At 44.0% G+C, this 19454-nt stretch overlaps 1 protein-coding gene across 1 annotated transcript in view; it reads right to left on the bottom strand.

Moving 5' to 3' along the window:
• The window catches only part of CMYA5 (cardiomyopathy associated 5), a 112929-nt gene that overhangs the window by 29475 nt on the left and 64000 nt on the right, over positions 1-19454 (bottom strand). The window contains exon 10 of the mRNA XM_077462604.1: positions 778-925. Within this exon, the coding sequence (XP_077318730.1) occupies positions 778-925 (148 nt within the window). The remainder of the gene's footprint in view (positions 1-777; positions 926-19454) is intronic.

Genomic DNA, 19454 nt, shown 5'->3' with positions numbered 1-19454 from the left:
AAACATTATAGATCTTGCAGGAGTGTGGGCAGGTGAGTATAAGCCCTTGTACACATGGTCGGATATTCCGATGGACAATGTCCAATAGGACCGTGTTGTCGGATAATTCGACCGTGTGTGGGCTCCATTGGACTATTTCCGTCAGAATATCCGACGGACCAAGTTTTCCAGCTGGGCTATAAAATTTTCCGACAACATGATCTGATCGGACTTTGTCCGATTGTGTGTAGAGAATTCCGATTGGACAAAGTGCCACGCATGCTCAGATCAAATTCCTAGACAAAAGCTATTGGCTACTAGCCTGAACGTAGTCCCATCGTAATGAAATAACGTCACCACGTTCTGAACGATCGGATTTCCCGACAACTTTGTCCGACCGTGTGTATGCAACAGTTTCGGACAAAATCCGTCAGACAAAATCCAATGGATTTGGTTGTCAGAATGTCCGACCGTGTGTACAAGGGCTAAGACCTCAGGGAGATGCTGCTAGGGAAGGGAGTAAATTACAGGACACATAAGTAAAGTTAACCTTCAAATCTTACATTTTAGATCATGCTATAAAATTTCATATTCTACAAACATGTCCATCAGGGGAAGAAAATGCCAGTTTTTTTAATAATATTTTATGACTTATATTTTTTACAAGATGGGGCCAGTCCCGAAGCTGTTTGGCTGCTCTCTCTCCTCACTAAATCTTAGAAAGGTGGTTGGTGAATGGTTGGATTGTTAGATATTTGAAGCCTATCACCAGTCTACAAGACAAGCAGCAAGTTTTACCTGAGACCCTCGCCCTCTGAGGAGTACTGCTTGCACCACTCCAAAGTGAAGGTGTCTGTGGATTCTGGATGAACAGTGCTCCATCTGATAACAGCAGTGTTCCAGCACACTGTGCACTCCTCCGCTTTAATCACCGGGGTGGAAGGAGCTGGCAACAGAAAGAAGAGCTGGTCAGCAACTTGGTCTACGATTCCTGCACGAAAACTCCATTTACATTCATATAAAACTCAGTGGACAACTAAACCAAAACAAGAAATTCACAGAAATAACTTCATAATATTCCTAAAATGTACATCACTGTGTTTTTTTTTTAAAGTAACTTAATTTGTCAAAGAAAGTCATGTCCATACATGGCTTTCCTGCCCTGTTTCTTCCTGTTGTTCAAAGCTTGCACATTATGGCAGTAGGTGGAACAGAAGCTGGAAGCTGTGCAATGGGCTGGTTTCATATATTTGCAGCATGCAGTCAACCAGCAGTCTGCACGTCTTGGGTGACAACGCTGCTCCTGCAGAGGGGCAGACTCTGTTAGTGTTGTCACCATAGAAAATGAGGCAACGTACTGGCAGGATCAATAGAGGAAAACTGAGGGAAAAAGCTTGCAGAAGTTAAAAAACACTGAACCTTCCACACAATCAACAGAGGTTAAACTACCAGCCATTTTTTGGTGTTTTACCCACACTGATGTTTTGCTAAATGGACATTGTGAAAGCCAATTAGTAAAGTATTCCAATAAATACATATATATTTCATTCCAGAGATGAGAAACAGGAAGGTCACCTTACTACAGTGTATAGGGGGTCACTGGGACAGGAAGTGAGGGGAAATCTCCCCAACAGCAACAAAAATCTGGCAGAGGATCTAAGTCTTCTTCCCACTTCCAAAGCCCAGGGGGAAAAATATAGGAAAGTGTTATTATTCTAGACATGGTAGACTCTTCTTCTGATCACCTGTAACTCTGGTCTGCTATTAGTCTTTTGAACCCAATTCCTATTGCCCCCCCCCTCCCCAATCACCATCATCTCTGCTTTTATGTCTATTCATTTCAATGGGCAGGGGCATTTCGGGAGCTGCTTGCAGGACTTTTTCTAATGTCCCGCAAGTGCACTGCCCCAGTGTGAAAGCACACATTGCAATGAATGGGAGGTGGTTTTCAGACGCTTTTCAGAGGCTATTTCTAGCGCTAAAACGCCTGAAAACTGCCTCAGTGTGAAAGGGATCTCACTATCAGATACTGCTGAATTTTTACCAATAAATTTGAAGAGGATTATAGCTGGACTGCAGTATTTTTTTTGTTTCTTTGACTATGATTTTAGCACAATGACAATGTTTCCTGGGTAGCATTAGCAGTGTTACCCAGGGTTTGTCTTTACTACATCAACAGTCAACAAAACAGTTACAGAAACAAGAGCGTAATAGTAACATCATGTGTTATGGTATAGATACTGTCACCAAAGGCCAGGAATTCCACCAAGGAATAAGATAACGCTCACAAAAGCTTTTGGAAATGAGGAAAGACCCCGGGACAGATAACGTTGCAGTTTGAAGTCTGAAATTCATCTTGCTGTAAATGCTCGGAGGAATTTGTGTCTGCTGGCCAAACAGAGATGCTAAGCTTTCATACTCCCCATTGCAGTATCTGATAAATAAAAGTATCAGATGTTTGCCAACAATCAGGGAGACTTTTGTTTTTTCATTATCCTGCCAAATGTTCTTGTCAGACGTTTTGTATTTCTTGGATCAAAGGATGAAAAAAAAATAGAGGCTGTCTGCTCAGTGCTCAAATCCGTTGTCATTTTGAATGGCAAACCAAACACACCCAAAAGTTCGTGCTTTGATGAACACCACAGTGCACAAAGGGCACTATATGTGTGTTGTGATGTGTTAGAAAAAACGGTTCTTGTCCAGTTTTAGATGCATTATGCCACATTGGCAGTCTATCTAAAATGAATGGGCCACCTTAGCACAAAGCATGCTTGAATGGCTGTAATGGTGAGAAAGGGCTCTTAAAAGAGTTGTAACCACTTTAGTTTTTCTTTAAAACAGTGATTTTTTTCAATGTAGATTTGGTTGTGAAGTTGCACAGAGTTTTTTTTTTTTTTTTAGGGCAAACTATAACGTTAAGGTCACTTTTAGCTAAAGTTAAAGAAAAAACCTTTAAAATGATCTTTTACCATTTCTGTAAATTATTCATTATATAAAAATGTACTATTGGGTACATACATAGCGCTGGTGTCAAATGGGATTGAGGATGTTTTTAATAGAAAGCACAGCATGTATGAAGACCTGCAGAGCAGAAGGTTAAAGAAGAAGTCACTCTTCTGACTCATCTAACTGTGTGTTAAATTTAAGTTTTAGCTGTTCCGTTCCTTACCTCTTGCCAACCACATAACAGATATATGTGGCAGCAAAAAAAGTGGGCTTTAACACCGAGGCGCAGCACATATGTGTCCATAGCAGCACTGACAGCACGTTCACTGCGTGCTCCCAGCACACTGACCGAGCTGCCACTGACATGGCTTCTAATTGGGAACCAGCAGAACGGGCTCCCGATTATGTGACCACTGTGAGAGCCATTTACAGTGGTCCCATGATAGAGAAGCCGCATCCCCTCCTGGGCATTAAAGCCCATTGAAAGGCCCACCAGAAGGCTTTTTTTGGTAAACATGTAAAAGGTGTAATTATACATTAGGACTTACTAAACTATCTCAGTTATATGACAACTCTGCTTTAAAGCCTTTCTCTAAAGGCCAGCCTTTCTCAACCTTTTCAACATGGAGGAAATCTTGAAATAGTTCTCCAGTCTCGAGGAACCCCTGCTAAAAATTAGAAATCTACAACTGATGATACATTAGTGTGATGGTCAGTGAGAGGAATGGTTCTAAGGCCGTGTACACACGCGGGGACTGTTCGCTCAACTTTGTTCGTCAAACAGTTTCAGCGGACAGTCCGCTCAAAATTAGCATGGACGGACTTGGCCACACACGACGAACGAACAGTCCGCTGAAACTTGCACGATGACGTGAACGGCACGTACGACGGGACGAAAAATACGACGTCCTATACACTGCAATACAACTTTCGGCGTGTAAATCCTTTCTGAGCATGCGCGGAACTTAGTTTGACGAACAAGCCTACACACGAGGGGACTGTTCGCTGAAACAAAGTTTCAGCAGACAGTTTTTCGGAAATTCCGAAAAACTTTGTTCAGCAGACTGTTCGCTGAAACTGTCCGCTGAAAGCCCACACACGAGCGGACTGTCCGCCGAAACACTGTTCAGCGGACAAAGTTGAGCGAACAGTCCCCGCGTGTGTACGCGGCCTTAAACTTTTGGTCATTGTGAAGAAATACTTCCTTACAGATTGCTAAAAAGATCAATGGTGTCAGTGGGAACTTATCTGAGAGGCAGAAATTGCCCAATGCTGAAGGAACCCCTAGCAACCTCTGGAGGAACCCTGGTTGAGAATCACTGCTATAGGCAGAACTGGATTTTCCCAAGCATCACTTTTTGTTTTCCACCACCTTGTTACAAATTATGCCATTCCAATTAGAGGAAGAAGTCTGCTTAGTGATATCAACTAAGTCACTGATATCTGGAGTATACATATTCTTACTTGGAGGCTACTTATCGTATGATGATCAATGAATAAGCCATTTATGGTCTACACAGTGATAGGTCTAATATCTCATCAAAGGCCCTCTATTTTAGAGGAAATGGCTAGTGTCTTGTGAACCATCCCCAGAGACTTGCCCACTGTCACCTTGACACTGCTGATTTAATTCATTTTGTATTTTGCTGCCCCAGCAATATTCAGGAGTGGTTATGCAGTATTTATCACATTTGTCTCTCAGCAATTTGCAATCACGCCACTTGCCTTGCCTTTTAGGCAAAGTTGAGGAATATACGTCACTCCGCTACTGACCTTAAAAAAATACAAAAATTGATATTAAAAAAATTACTTCCCCTGACATACCCTACCAAACAAGCCTAAAACATTATACAGTATCTGCAAATCCAAAGGGAAACTCAGACACTCTATTTGGGTTATTTGAATGCAAAAACAGTTATCTCCATTTATCCCTTGGTAATTGTCACGGGTTCCCGTTTTGTAAACTGCTATGTAGGCTAAATATGTTTTTAACGCCGTAGTACAATACTTGTTTTGAATGTCATACTATGTCTATACTACTTTGATGCTAATCTTAATTTAATGTACTGTATTACTGTGTAAAGTGTGACAGACCTTTTTGTCTTAGCCCTCGTACACACAGTCGGACATTCCGACCACAAAATCCGTCGGTGGGACAAAGTTGTGATGACGTTTGTTCATTACGATGGGACTACGTTCAGGCTAGTAGCCAATAGCTTTGGTCTTGTAATTTGATCTGTGCATGAGTGGCACTTTGTCCGATCGGAATCCTCTACAAACAATTGGACAAAATCCGATCGGATCATGTTGTCGGAAAATTTTATATCCAGCTCTCAAACTTTGTTGGTCGGACATTCCGACGGAAAAAGTCCGATGGAGCCCACACACGGTCGGATTATCCGACAACACGGTCCGATCGGACATTTTCCATCAGAATTTCCGACCGTGTTTACAAGGGCTTACACCTCACTTGCCCTTTCCCTCGCCCTTGCCCTTTCCCTTTTGTTTCGCAAAATTTAGGCTAAAATCAGACCAGAAACGGTGGACCAGGATGCACAGGACCCCTGCTGTGGGCCGTATCGACATGCAGTGTGAACCGAGCCTAAGGCAGTGAACATAAACATGTGAAATAAATGTGTGCTTTAATGCACCACACCTCAGTGGGAACCTAGCCTAACTTCTGCCTAGAAAACATAAATATCGAATAATCATATACAACATTTCATATTAAGGAGATTAAAAATGAATACTGGTGCATATTAATCATTCATAATTTTAATAATAAGCATAATACATGTTGAAAATATATATTCGATTGTAAGCTCCTAGGCCTGTCCTAACCCCCTTGTATTGAATTGTCTTGTAACTGCTCTGTTTCTGTTTATTTTGTAAAGCGCTGCGTAAACTGTTGGTGCTATATAAATCCGGTATAATAATGGTATATGTTAATCAAGACATTCCCTGAAGAATGACTTTGATTATTGAGGACCAGAATGAAAACAGTACAAGCTTGCACCTCTCTAATACAGGGGGCAGGCTCTGTGGGTAAACCATGTCAATATTCAGATGTTTCCTTTATATTTCAGACCATTTTCCCTCCTTACTGTGAATTAGCAATCTTCATCAGTAAAGTCCATTGCATCATGCCAGTCTCTCAGTCCATATTAGCCCATCTCAGTTCTCTGTCAGTAGTCGTAGGACATTCCAAGAAAACCTTCTGTCCATACATGCTGCCAATACTATCTCAGCTGCCTTGTTGATAATTCTCTAAAATCAGTTTGTTAGCAGCCATAGTACATGTGATACTGGCACCAGGAACACCGAGAATGTCTGACTGCACAGTTTAAAAGGTGATTTTGAAGTGTTTAATAATTGGACTGTGTGATAAGTGTGGGGTTCAGGAATAGTACCCCAGCAGAGGACACATAAAGGGCACGGAAGAATCCATCTTTGAAATCAATCTTTGATGAATGGTAAATTGAGAGGCCTAAGCTGCATATCTAGCAGCCTATTCACATTCACGCATATCATGAAACTGAAGGAACTGCTGATTTATTGGCCCTCATGAGAAGGTACAGTCTAAACATAAAAATGACATCATAGTATCAGATTTAGAAATTAAAGTGAACCTATGTTTTTCCCTCCAGAAAAGTAACTAGTTCACTTAACTGCTACTGGATGTAAGCTCGAAAATTGCATTTTGGAACTTTCACAGAATTTCCTTCCTTCACTCCTGGTGGCAAAGCATAAAGTGAGGCCTGGAACGGAAAAGACAGAAAGAAAAATAGTGCAGGGCTGGGCATGACAATATGTTTAGGGGAGACAATGCATGGGCTAATATGAAGAGCTAAGAGATGAGGGGACAGTAAATGAGTAAAGTCCAGGGGGGAGTGGTACTATATAAGAAGGAGGCGGGCCTGGGCTGGGGAACAGAAAGTTGTGGAGAAAGAAAGGAGGGGGCAGTTTTTCCCACCCGTCCTCCCTATGTCTTGTCTGTGTTTGTTGGTTTATGTGTTTTCTTTCTTTCAGGAGTATGGCAGATGGTCGTCATGGCAGCTGTGGATTGGCAGTGTTTTGTTGGTCTTTGACAATGGCAGTAAACATATGTGATGGAAAGGGGTTGGGGGCTCATCGGTAGTATGTGCCCCTCCGGTGTATTCCAGGGAAAGGTTAGCTGGAATACTGTAATGGTTGCACTGCGGGAAGGGGGTTGTCTCCAAGCTGATTATCTACTGGAGGCCTATCATGTGGAAAAAGGTCCCGCAGTGTATTGGTGAAATATGTGTTGAAGTTCAGGGGTGCCATCAAAGACCAACAGACTGGAGTTAAACAAGTTGTTACGGAGGTGATATTTTGGTATATATTTGTTATTGGAGTTATTTATATGGTGTGAATAATAAATAGGCTGCTGTGGCCAATTATACTCCGAAATTAAGGTGTGGTCTCATCATTTTAGAAGGGGTAAGAAATGGGGATGTTGGAGTACAAGTGGTATAGCAGTAAGAGGCAAGTTGGATACCTCTGAACTACACTGGTCATGCGAGGGAAGAGAAAGGATAGTGAATATGTCCAACTGAATTCTCTCACTCTCCTGAATGAGACCAACCTGGATAAATACTTGCATTCCAGCGAGCACGGGTTTGCCCTAAAGCTCATTAGGAAGGCATGTAAATTGAAAAAAAAAATTAAGTCGACCAACATTTAATACAAATTATAAATGTATAATACAAAATGGGAGGGTTTACTAAAATTATTGCACACAGAATCTGGTGCAGATTCTGGGTTCTGATTCAGCTTCCAGGTTTTATTGCCAAAATTTACTTGAAGAAGCTGACGTTGGAAGCTGATTGGCTACTATGCACAGCTGCACCAGATTCTGTGTGTACCAGTTGTAGTAAATGTAAACCCCCCCCCCCCCCCATTTTGTCTTTAGGGGTTTAGGCACAATGCCGCAAGGGGGCTATACAGCATGCATGGAGTCTGGAACCTCCATAAAAACTTCCCCAGGACCCACAGCTGCTGCTTACAGTCGCCTCACCTATTGACAGCAATTACAAGATACAGATGTATGGTTATATGTGTGGCCACTTGCATAAAGCAAACATACAGATAAATGCCCCAAGTGCAGTAATTTTGTGTTCCGGCATACTCACATGCATGTGCTTTACTCCTGAAAATAGCTGCCACTTATAATTGCTGTCAATGGCCAGTTTTAAGCAGCATCTGTGGGTCCTAGGGAAGTTTTTCAGGTGTTTGGGGTGCTCGTGAATGCTGTAAGGCTCCCTTGCGGCCTTGTGCATGATATCTTAAGGAATATGTTCTGCGGCGTGACTTTAACACGCTGCATCATGTTCTAGCACTAAAATGCTCAGCCTTTCTAGAGAGAAACCCCAGTGGGAATGACTGCCTGCCTGGAGTTTGCATGAGTTTTTAGATTGTAAGCTCCTTGAAGGCAGGGACTAATGTGAATGTACGATATACATTTACCAGCCACTTTGTCCAATTGCTTGATAACACAAATTGCTAATCAGCCAATCACATGGCAGCAACTCAATGCATTTAGGCATCTAAACGTGGTAAAGAAGACTTGCTAAAGTTCAAACCAAGCATCAGAATGGGGAAGGGAGGGGATTTAAGTGACTTTGAATGTTGCATGGTTGTTGGTGCCAGATGGGCTTGTCTGAGCATTTCAAAAACTGCTGATCTACTGGGAAAACCATCTCTAGGTTTTACAGAGAATGGTCCGAAAAAGAGAAAATATCCAGTGAGCGGAGGTTGTGTAAATGAAAATGCCTGTCAGAGGAGAATCGGCAGACTGGTTCGAGATAATAGAAAGGCAACTCAAATAACCACTTGTTACAACCAAGGTATAAAGAATACCATCTCTGAACGCACAACACATCGAACCTTGAAGCAAATGGGCCACAGAAGCAGAAGACCACACCGGGTGTCGGGTGTCAGCTAAGAACAGGAAACTGAGGCTACATTTCACACAAGCTCACTAAGATTAGACAATAAAAGATTGGAAAACCATTGCCTGGTCTAATGATTCTCGACTTCAGCTGCTTCAGCTGCTCTGATGGCTACTTCCAGCAAGCACCCCGTCACAAAACTCAAATAATCTCAAACTGGTTTCTGGAACATGACAATGAGGTCACTGTACTCCAATGGCCTCCACAATCATCAGATCTCAATCCAATAGAACACTTTTGGGGTATCATGGAAAGGGAGATTCGAATCATGGATGTGCAGCCAACAAATCTGCAGCAACCGCGTGATGCTTTCATGTCAATAAGAACCAAAATATCTGAGGAATATTTCCAACACCTTGGTAAATCTATGCCACAAAGAATTTAAGGCAGTTCTGAAGGCAAAAGGGTGTCCAAACCCAGTACTAGCAAGGTGTACCTAATAAAGTGGCCAGTGAGTGTATATGTAAAGCACTGCGTAAATTCATTTATTATAAATGATAATAAATGACAGGCAATACCTACTCAGTGACATGTAGAAATGACAGACAGATTTTCATAGGCTTAACTGCTGTCAGTAATATCAGAATGTTTCTTGTAAGCTCATGAGCACTGTACATACCTGACTTTCTCCTTGCAACTGGCAAAGAGCAAGTGTTGCTTGTCCTTGCCAGTCTGAACTCTGATGTTTGGGTTATTGCAAGAAGTGGATACCAAGACAAAGTTATGTATTTACCCTGCTTGCATTCAGAAAAAATATATCTAAGGCCTCATGCACACAGGTGCCTGGAACATTATGACATAAAGTTTGGACATATGTCCCTGCCTGGGAACTACAGGTGCCAAGTACAGACACCCTTAGAAATCAATGGCTGTACATGGGTATGTGCTGGTTCTTGCATAAACATGTGCATGCATATGGGCATACAACCCAGAATGCAAACTGCTTGTGTCCGGGGGAGTACATCCATATGTATACCCCAGACACCCGTGTGCATGAGGCCTTATGATGTCATGTATACATGGGGCTGCAGGGCAGGGATTGCCTTAGCCAATTATGAATTACTCAGTACAGGTGGCAGCATCCTGGTAGGCTCCCTCAGGTGGTTTGGATTAGGATCCAAACCTGCCTGAGCTCAACTCTACTTTTGGATAGTGTAGGGAAGAGTTAGAAACAACTTTTAGGCTTCATGTACATTAGCAGCGCCTAAACTTGAGTTTAGGAGCTTTTGGTGTTTTTTTGCCAAAGCTCCTAAATGCAACTCCATAAAAGCCTACAGCAGGGAACCTCAAACTACGGCCCTCCAGCTGTTGCAAAACTACACATCCCATGAGGCATTGTAAAACTCTGACATTTACAGACATGACTAGACATGATGGGAATTGTAGTTCCTGAACAACTGGAAGGCCATAGTTTGAGGACCCATGGCCTACAATATGTGCCAATGTACCCTTAGGTTTTTAGCAGAGTTTAGGAGAGATGCCGCGGTTAGATGAGCTTTAACCTCCCTCTACTGAACGTGGAATCAGGGGCTTCAGTAACCAAAACTGCAGTGTTTATCCTCATGACACATCACAGGAAGCACCTCCATGGTTAACAGAGGACAGAATTAAAATTAGACTTGGGAAGCTTAACATTAATAAATCACCAGGACCAGATGGCTTGCACCCGAGGGTACTAATGCCAGACCATTGTTCCTAATTTTTACTGACACTCTACTGACTGGACCAGCTGATTGAAGAAAAGCCATTGTAGCACCAATATTTAAAAAGGGCCCAAAATACATCCCTGGGAATTACAGACCAGTTAGACTAACATCAATAGTATGTAAACTCTTGGAGGGGATGATAAGTTACTATATACAAGATTTTAGCAATGAGAACACTATCATTAGCAGCAATCAGCATGTATTCATGAAGAATCGTTCTTGCCAAACCAATCTATTAACCTTCTATGAGGAGCTGAGTTGCCATCTAGATAAAGGAAGGCCCGTAGATGTGGTGTATCTGGATTTTGCAAAAGCATTTGACACAGTTCCCCATAAACGTTTACTGTACAAAATATGGTCTGTTGGCATAGACCATAGGGTGAGTACATGGATTGAAAACTGGCTACAAGGGCGAGTTCAGAGGGTGGTGATAAATGAGGAGTACTCAAAATGGTCAGGGGTGGGTAATGGGGTCCCCCAGGGTTCTATGCTGGGACCAATCCTATTTAATTTGTTCATAAACGACCTGGAGGATGGGGTAAACAGTTCAATCTCTGTATTTGCAGACGATACTAAGCTAAGCAGGGCAATAACCTCTCCGCAGGAAGTGGAAACCTTGCAAAAAGCTTTGAACAAATTAATGGGGTTGGAAACTACATGGCAACAAATGACAGGTTCAATGTAGAAAAATGTAAAATAATGCATTTGGGTGTCAAAAATATGAATGCAATCTATACACTGGGGGGAGAACCTCTGAGGGAATCTAAGATGGAAAGGACCTGGGGGTCCTAGTAGATGATAGGCTGAGCAATGGCATGCAATGCCAAGCTTGCAGCTAACAAAGCAAACAAAATATTGGCATGCATTAAAAAGGGGATCAACTCCAGAGATAAAACAATAATTCTCCTGCTCTACAAGACTCTGGTCTGGCCGCACCTACAGTATGTTGTCCAGTTCTGGGCACTGGTCCCCAGGAAGGATGTACTGGAAATGGAGCGAATGCAAAGAAGGGCATTAAAGCTAATAAAGGCTCTGGAGGATATTAGTTATGAGGAAAGGTTGCGAGCACTGAACTTATTCTCTCTGGACAAGAGACGCCTGAGAGGGGATAGGATTTCAATTTACAAATACCGTACTGGTGACCACACAATAGGGATAAAACTTTTTTGTAGAATAGAGTTTAACAAGACACGTGGCCACTCATTAAAATTAGAATGAAAGAGGTTTAACCTTAAACTACCTAGAGGGTTCTTTACTGTAAGAGCAGCAAGGATGTGGAATTCCCTTCCACAGGTGGTGGTTTCAGCAGGGAGCATCGATAGTTTAAAGAAACTACTAGATAAGCACCTGAACAACCGCAACAAACAGGGATATACATTGTAATACTGACATATAATCACACACATTAGTTGGACTTTATGGACTTGTATCTTTTTTTCAACCTCACCTACTATGCAACTACGTAATGTGGAAATATCACATTCAGGTAATGTTGCTGCAGTAAATGTAGGCAGAGTATACATAGAGCCTAAAGTCCGTCTGTGCCACATCAAGGATATTCCCCTTCAATTCCAGTCCTACAAACACAACAGGAAGTGAAAGTAAATCTTTCCAAACTGAGTGAAGTCCTTTCTTAGACAGTAGTCACCCAACAAGTATTCTGAATGGAAGATTTCTACTTTTACTCCTGTTCTGGTGACAACTCAAAATGATTGATTCCCCATTACTTTCTGTCCCAGTGACATTGGTCTCAGGACAAACAGAGAAGGTTAATCTTAATAGCACCAAGAAGAGCTGAAAATAGCAATCACCAACTTGAAAATAACTAACAATATAGATAATAACTTATGTTATAGCTTAGTGAATTAAGGGCCTGGTATCATTTGTTAATATTGCTGGTGTTACTGGACAGGAACCATCTGCACATGGAACAATTATATGTAGAAAAGATGAATAGTAGACACCCGGCCTTGATACACACTGTGTCCGCTATGTCCTGTCATTCAGCACCTCACTGGGATTAACACTACAGCCAGCCTCCCACACTGTCTTATTTGACCCCGCTCTGCTTGTATTACTCACAGCATATTGATATTAATCTGATATTATACACTTGTAAGTGTCTGGAGAAAATAAACAAAACTACATAGCTTAATTCTACATATGTGAAGAACATATTTAATATCAACAAGGGAAAGGCCTTGAAACATCTGATACATGTCTTTCGTGTCTGCTATGACCTGGCTGCTTCTACAGCCAACCTTTGCACCAGAAAATCCATACTGTATAGGTGATATACAGATAATTAAATAAAATAGATAAATGCAGCAGGGCCTCGAGAATTTTTCATGTCTGCAGCCTTTAAACCCCAAAACATAAAATGTAATATATAGCAGCTTAGAATTCCTAGAAGAGGTGTCTACTTTCATTTTGAGGCTTTTTTCTACAACCCCAATTTCAAAAACATTGGGACATTGTGCAAAAACTACATACAACAGAAAGTAATGATTTTCAAATCTCATAAACCCATATTTTATTCACAATAGAAAATAGAAAACATTATGACATTTTTAAACTGAGAAAATGTACCATTTTATGAAAAAATAAGATAATATTGAAATTGATGCCAGCAGCACTTCTCAAAAAAGTTGGGACAGGACAACAAAAAGCTGGCAAAGTAAGCGGTAAGTAAGCTAACAACTAGTGTTGGAAGAACATTTTGCTAATTAGTTTAATTGGCAACAGGTCAATAACATGATTGGGTATAAAGAGAGTATCTCAGAAGTAAAGATGAGCAGAGGTTCACCAATCTGTAAAAAGCTGCATCTAAAAATTGTCGAATGATTTCAGAATAAAGTTCCTCAATGTAAAATTGCCATGATTGTAATTTTTTAAATGATGGCAGCAACATGTCTCAAAAAAGTTGGGACAGGTCCATGTTTACTACGGTGCAGCAACCCCTCTTCCTTTAACAACACTCTATAAACATCTGGGAACTGAGGAGACCATTAACAGGAGTTTTGGAAGGCATGTTGTCCCATTCTCAGTTAAATATAAGCATAGCGCACTACTCCCTTGGGATCTGCTGGGTGTGTTCATACCTTTCTGGTAACTGCTTTCGTTCTTCCACCCCTGCACAAATTACAATCAGCAGACAGTCCACAAACTCTTAAAATAACTTTATTTTCTTTTTTTCCAAATATATTTTTATTGAGTTTTCATAACAAATATACAGAGACAGTTCTTAAAGGTTGGGCCCACATGCGGGATTTCCATATGTTTGGTTACAGCAGCATACAGAAGTAAGCACATATCTTCCCTAGAGGATCAACCGTTACCATTTCAGTTGACTGGTAAACAATGGCATATAAGTATTGTTTATCTACTGCCTAACAACTATAGTATATAACCCAGCATAGTATCTCACTTTCCTCTCCGACTACTGTCTGCTATCGAGATTCGGTAGCCTGTGGGTCCAGTTACAAGGAAAAAAGTGAAAGCAAAAGAAAAAGGGAGAGAGTAAGAGAGAGGGGGGGAATGGTGGGGGGGGGGGGGGGGACAGGGCGGGGAGACTAAGGGTAAGGGAGGGATGGGAGACGGCCACAGACATGACAGTTAGTACTCAGCTATACTGTATTTCGGCATGTCGTACTTCATTCTTAATTGCGGAGGTTTGTTCCCATAAGGGACTTGCCTTCCGTTGAGTACTTAAATAGGTTCCAATGGGTCCAGGTTTTTTGATACACCTCCCTTCTGTTGTTTGCGGTCATGATCAGATCTTCCATCCTATTAATCTCCTCTACTTTTTTCAACCAGATTGCTATGGTTGGTGGATGCCACTGTTTCCAGAGCAAAGGGATACAGGATTTGGCGGCGTTCACCAAATGGCGTAGAATGGCTTTTTTGTAGGTTTTGACAGGCATGGTAGAGACATGCAGCAGGAAGAAAACTGGGTCATCTGGGATTATAAACTCCGTAAATTTTTGGGATATCTCGCGGACTGCTGTCCAGAAGGGAGTTAATTTAGGGCACTCCCAGAAAATGTGTAAGATCGTCCCTATGCCCGACCCACATCTCCAGCATCTATCCGATGTCTCAGGAAAAATAGAGTGAAGTCTGCTGGGTGTCAGGTACCATCTCGTCAAAACCTTATAATTATTCTCCTGGGTCTTGGTACAGATTGAGGATTTGAGGGATAAGTGAATCATATTCCGTATTTGTACAGCGGAAAATGTTCGCTGCAAATCCGTTTCCCACTTCCTTATGTTGGGTAGCTCCGGTTGTTCCGGGGGTGTGTTCAGCAGGTTATACGTCTTGGATAGCACTTGTGGGAGGGGTTCTACTCCAGAGCAGTATTCCTCAAAAGTAGTGAGATGTCTCGTGTATGCTATTGGCACCTTCAGAGTTTGCAGGAAATGGTGTAGTTGCAAGGCCGGCCAGAATGTGAGATGAAAACGTCCTAGGGGGTCAGTGAGTTCTGCTATGGTGGGCCATCTATCTCCTATCACAAACTTCGCTGCGATGACGTTATCAGAGTCTCGTAGAGTCTGGAAAGATGTGGGCGTCAGGCCTGGGCGGAAACTAGGATTCCCCAAAATGGGGGTCAAAGGAGATGACCTGGTTGTTTGTTGTATCCGAAGCGTGGCTTTTGCGCATTGTGTCAGGGTGTTTCCAATCAAGGGGTGTGACTTAAGGGTGGGCGGTATGTCTTCCCAACACCACAGCGCTCTATTCAACGGTATGGATGATTGCTCCTGTTCTATCTGCGCCCATAACTTCAGCTCCCCGTGTCTTTGCCAGTCAATTACCCTGCCTACTTGTACTGCCAAATAATACCCCCTCACATCCGGGAGTGCAATGCCACCACAGTGTTTAGGCATAGTTAATTGTGTACGTGGAATTCGAGGCCGTTTGTGCGCCCAAACAAACCCAGTAAACAAAGATTGCGCTCGTAGAAAGAATGTTTTTGGTATGTGAACCGGGAGGGCCTGAAATAGATATAGATATTTTGGGAGTATACACATCTTCAGGAGATTACATCTCCCAAACCAGGAGTGCAAGTTTGTCTGCCATTTAGTTAGAAGCGCCTTAGTGGTGGTTAGCAAGGGTGGAAAATTTAGTGTATATATTTGAGATAAATCACATGGAATTTTCGTGCCCAAATATGTCAGTGCAGTCTGTGCCCATTTAAAATTAAATTCTGTTTTCAGCCTTTTCGAGGCTGGCCGAAGGTATATTCATCTCCATCGCCTCTGATTTCGTGAAATTAACCTTGAGGTTTGATACCTTACCATAGCTCTCAAATTGCTTGAGCAAATTTGGGAGGGATATAATCAGGTTCGTTATGGAAAACAGGAGATCATCCGCGTATGCCGAGATTTTGTATTGTGTTTTACCCACCTGCACGCCCTGTATGTCGGGGTCCCCTCTGATCGTAGACAGGAAGGGTTCCAAGGAAAGGGCAAACAGCAGGGGGGACAGGGGACATCCCTGTCTTGTCCCATTCCTAATCTGGAAGGGATCGGATAAGATTCCGTTTGCCTTGGCCTGTGCTGTGGGGTTTGATTATATGCTCCCCACTCGATGCATCATGACCCCTCCCAGACCCACGTGTCTGAGAACGGAAAACATGATCGACCAATTCACGCGGTCGAACGCCTTTTCCGCGTCCGTGTTCAGGAGAACGCACGGGGTCCCTTTGGTGAGCGCGATGTGTATTAGATTGAGTACTTTAGACGTGCTATCTCTCGCCTCCCTTGAGGGTATGAATCCCACCTGGTCTAAGTGGACTACGTTCTGGATATGTCGGGCCAGTCGGGTCGCTAGAATCTTGGTGTATATTTTAAGGTCCGTGTTTAGGAGTGAATTGGGTCTGTAACTCCCACATAATGTGGGGTCTTTCCCGTCCTTATGGATTTCCGAAATGTGGGCTTTAAGCGTGTCCCTGGCAAAGTTTGATCCCGAATCTATAGCCTGAAACAATTGAACCAGTCTCGGGCCCAAAACAGGTAGCATCGTCTGATAGTATTGCAAGGTGTACCCGTCCGGGCCCGGGGCCTTACCCGGTTTCATCGCGCCCACAGCATTTTGTAACTCCATAAGAGTAATAGGAGAATCCAATTCCTCACTGACTTCCGCGGGTATCGACGGCATCTGAGACGTACGAATATATTCCTCCATGACCGTGGGAGGCGCCCCGGGCGACTGCAAATTATAGAGTTGAGAATAAAATTCCCTGAATTCCTGAGCTACATCTCCTGGGAGGGACACTTGTTGCCCGTCATTCCTGGTCACTCTGGGGATATAGGAGGAGATTTTGTGCTCTCTCACTTGTTTCGCCAGTAACTACCCACATTTATTACCTGCTTCATAGCTCACCTTACGGCAGAATTGTAACGCTGCCTTAGCCTTGTATAGCATTAGGTCAGTAATCTGCCCTCTAACAGTCGCCAGGTCCGCCTCCGAGGCCAGGGAGGGATTATGTTTATGCCTGGATTCCATTGAGTCCAGTTTTTGCAGGAGTTGAGTAAGTTGTTGTGTCCGTTCCCGCTTTATGCGGGCCCCGTGCTTAATCAGGATGCCCCTAATAACCGGTTTGCGGGCTTCCCAAAGTACGCCGGGGTCGCAGTCAGGGCTGTCATTCGTTTGGAAGTATAAATCTAGTTCCCTAGTAACCTCTGTTAGAACTTCTGGAGTCTGGAGAAGACTCTCATTAAGTCGCCAAAAACGGTGTCTGTGTGGCGTGCAGTCAGTCAATGAATATGTCATAAGGATAGGTGCATGATCCGACCATGTGATGTTTCCGATCGCAGTGTCATGCACTGCATGTAGTTGACCATGTGGAATCATGAAATAGTCAACGAGAATAGCCGGCGACGCCCACCCCGATCCGGGATCAGGGAGCCCCTTGGATCTCTGGCGACATTCCCCCGGCTCAAGCCACACTGGTATTGTTATAACTCTGTGACCGTGACAGAATAGGGGGTCAACTTCAAGTCTCATATCATCCTGTGTCCAATGGATGTAAGTCAAACCCTCATGTCGGAATGTCTCCCTCTAGACCTCTCCATCCCGGGGGGGGGCCCCCTCCCCAGGACCAATGGGGCAAAACTAAGTGCACCTCCGGCAACTCACCGGGTTCGCGGGCAGCTGCCCCCCTGGGCAATAAAGAACAGTGACCCAGCTCCGCCTGCGGGGGAGGACATTACAGGTAGTAAATAAACCCTTCGGCTAATACGCCTCAGATCCCAAATGGAAAAATCACAATGCCATGCCCGCATGTGAAAGTCAGGGGTAGCTTCCGGCGGGCTACGCAGAGACCCAACTCGTCCTCCGGCCTGGTCTCCATAGGGGGTGAGGGATTCACTAAAGGGGGGTTAAATATCTGGGAGGAAGGCGGGGTCTAGAACCTCAATGGAAGAATTGAGAAAAAAAAAAAGTTGTCAAAGTGTCAGAAGGATGTACTTACAGCTCCATGGTTTCAAACTTCACGGTTCTCCCCCAGCGAGGGCGCACGTAACCGACGGCTACCTCTCAAATGTGAGGTAGACCTTTCCCTCCTCGGTAACGGGTGATCCTGACGTGTGGGGAATCGTGGAATGAGCTCCAGCCAGTCAGGCACTGCGAAGGGCTCTACCTCTAAAAATTTAAATACGGCTGGGAGTGAAGCTGGCTTCCGAAGTGTGAAGGTCCTTTGATCCCATCTGAACGTTACCGAGAGCAGGTATCCCCATCTGTAGGTATAATTCCGGCGTCTGGCAATATCAAGCAGGGGCTTAAGAAGCGCTCTGCGCTGAAGCGTCACACGGGAAAGGTCCGGGAAGATCTTGATAGCGGCGCCATCAACGTCTGGAACCCCCGATTTCCACGCCTTTTTGATAATCTGTTCTTTGTGAGCGTAGTGATGCAACCTACAGATCACATCCCTGGGTCTCTCTAGGTCAGGCGATCTAGGACCCAGCGCTCTGTGTATGCGGTCGATGGCCATTCTTTCTGGGAGTTCTATCCCTGCAATACTGCGGAAGATGGCCAGCGCGGTGTCCGCCAGGTCTTCCACATCCGTTGCCTCTGGGAGTCCTCTGAGCCGGATATTATTCCTCTGACTTCTGTCTTCGAGGTCCTCCTGATGCAGCTGCTGGTCTTTCAGGGTCTCCATTTGCCTTTCCTGCCGTTCCTCCAGAGCTGCCACACGTAGGTCTAGTGAGGACAGGGAGGATTCCCCCTCAGTTACTCTCACAGTCAGCCCCTGTATATCGGTCCTAATAGCCGCGATTTCCTTCCTGTGCGCTGCTTCCACTGTACCAATCAGGGCAATGATGTCTGCTCTCATGGCCAGCGCCTGGATGAGAGAGCGGAGCTCCGGGTCTACATGAGAGGCTAGCGGGGTAAGCTGCTGAGAGCCTCCAGGCTCCGGGTGTAAGTCCGGCGGCGTGGCGTGAAATGGATCTATCAGTGCCATCTCTGAGTGCGGTGTGTCAGCCTGCATTCTCACCTCGTCCGCACATGCAGCCGCAATGTTGGTCTCTGGGGTGCTGCGCTGTGAGAGCTGAAACAGGCGCCTGAGTTCCCCGGGAGCCGTCGTTTTGGGAGAAGACTTGCCTTGCTTGTTTTTCCGCTGGGTAGTCTTCTTCTTTGAGGGGTGCATGCTATCTCGGTGAATGTGAAGCGGTCGGGATATACGGTGGACGGCCGGGAGCTCAAGGACACGTCTCTACTCAGCCATGTCCAGGCCACGCCCCAACTTTATTTTCTTAGTTGCAGCATGTTACAAGATTGCTTAGGGAAATTCGAGCTGCCTCTCTCTTTCTTGTTCCTGAGTGTAATTAAAGTCCTTTCCTATAGTGAACTGACC

Source organism: Lithobates pipiens, unplaced genomic scaffold, assembly GCF_037356315.1.
Source record: "Lithobates pipiens isolate NorthernLeopardFrog02 unplaced genomic scaffold, aLitPip1_a1.2 Scaffold_3, whole genome shotgun sequence".
In the NCBI taxonomy this organism is placed as follows: Eukaryota; Metazoa; Chordata; class Amphibia; order Anura; family Ranidae; genus Lithobates; species Lithobates pipiens.
The sequence above is the reverse complement of the archived record's forward strand: the minus strand, read 5'-3'. Positions and strand labels throughout refer to the sequence as shown.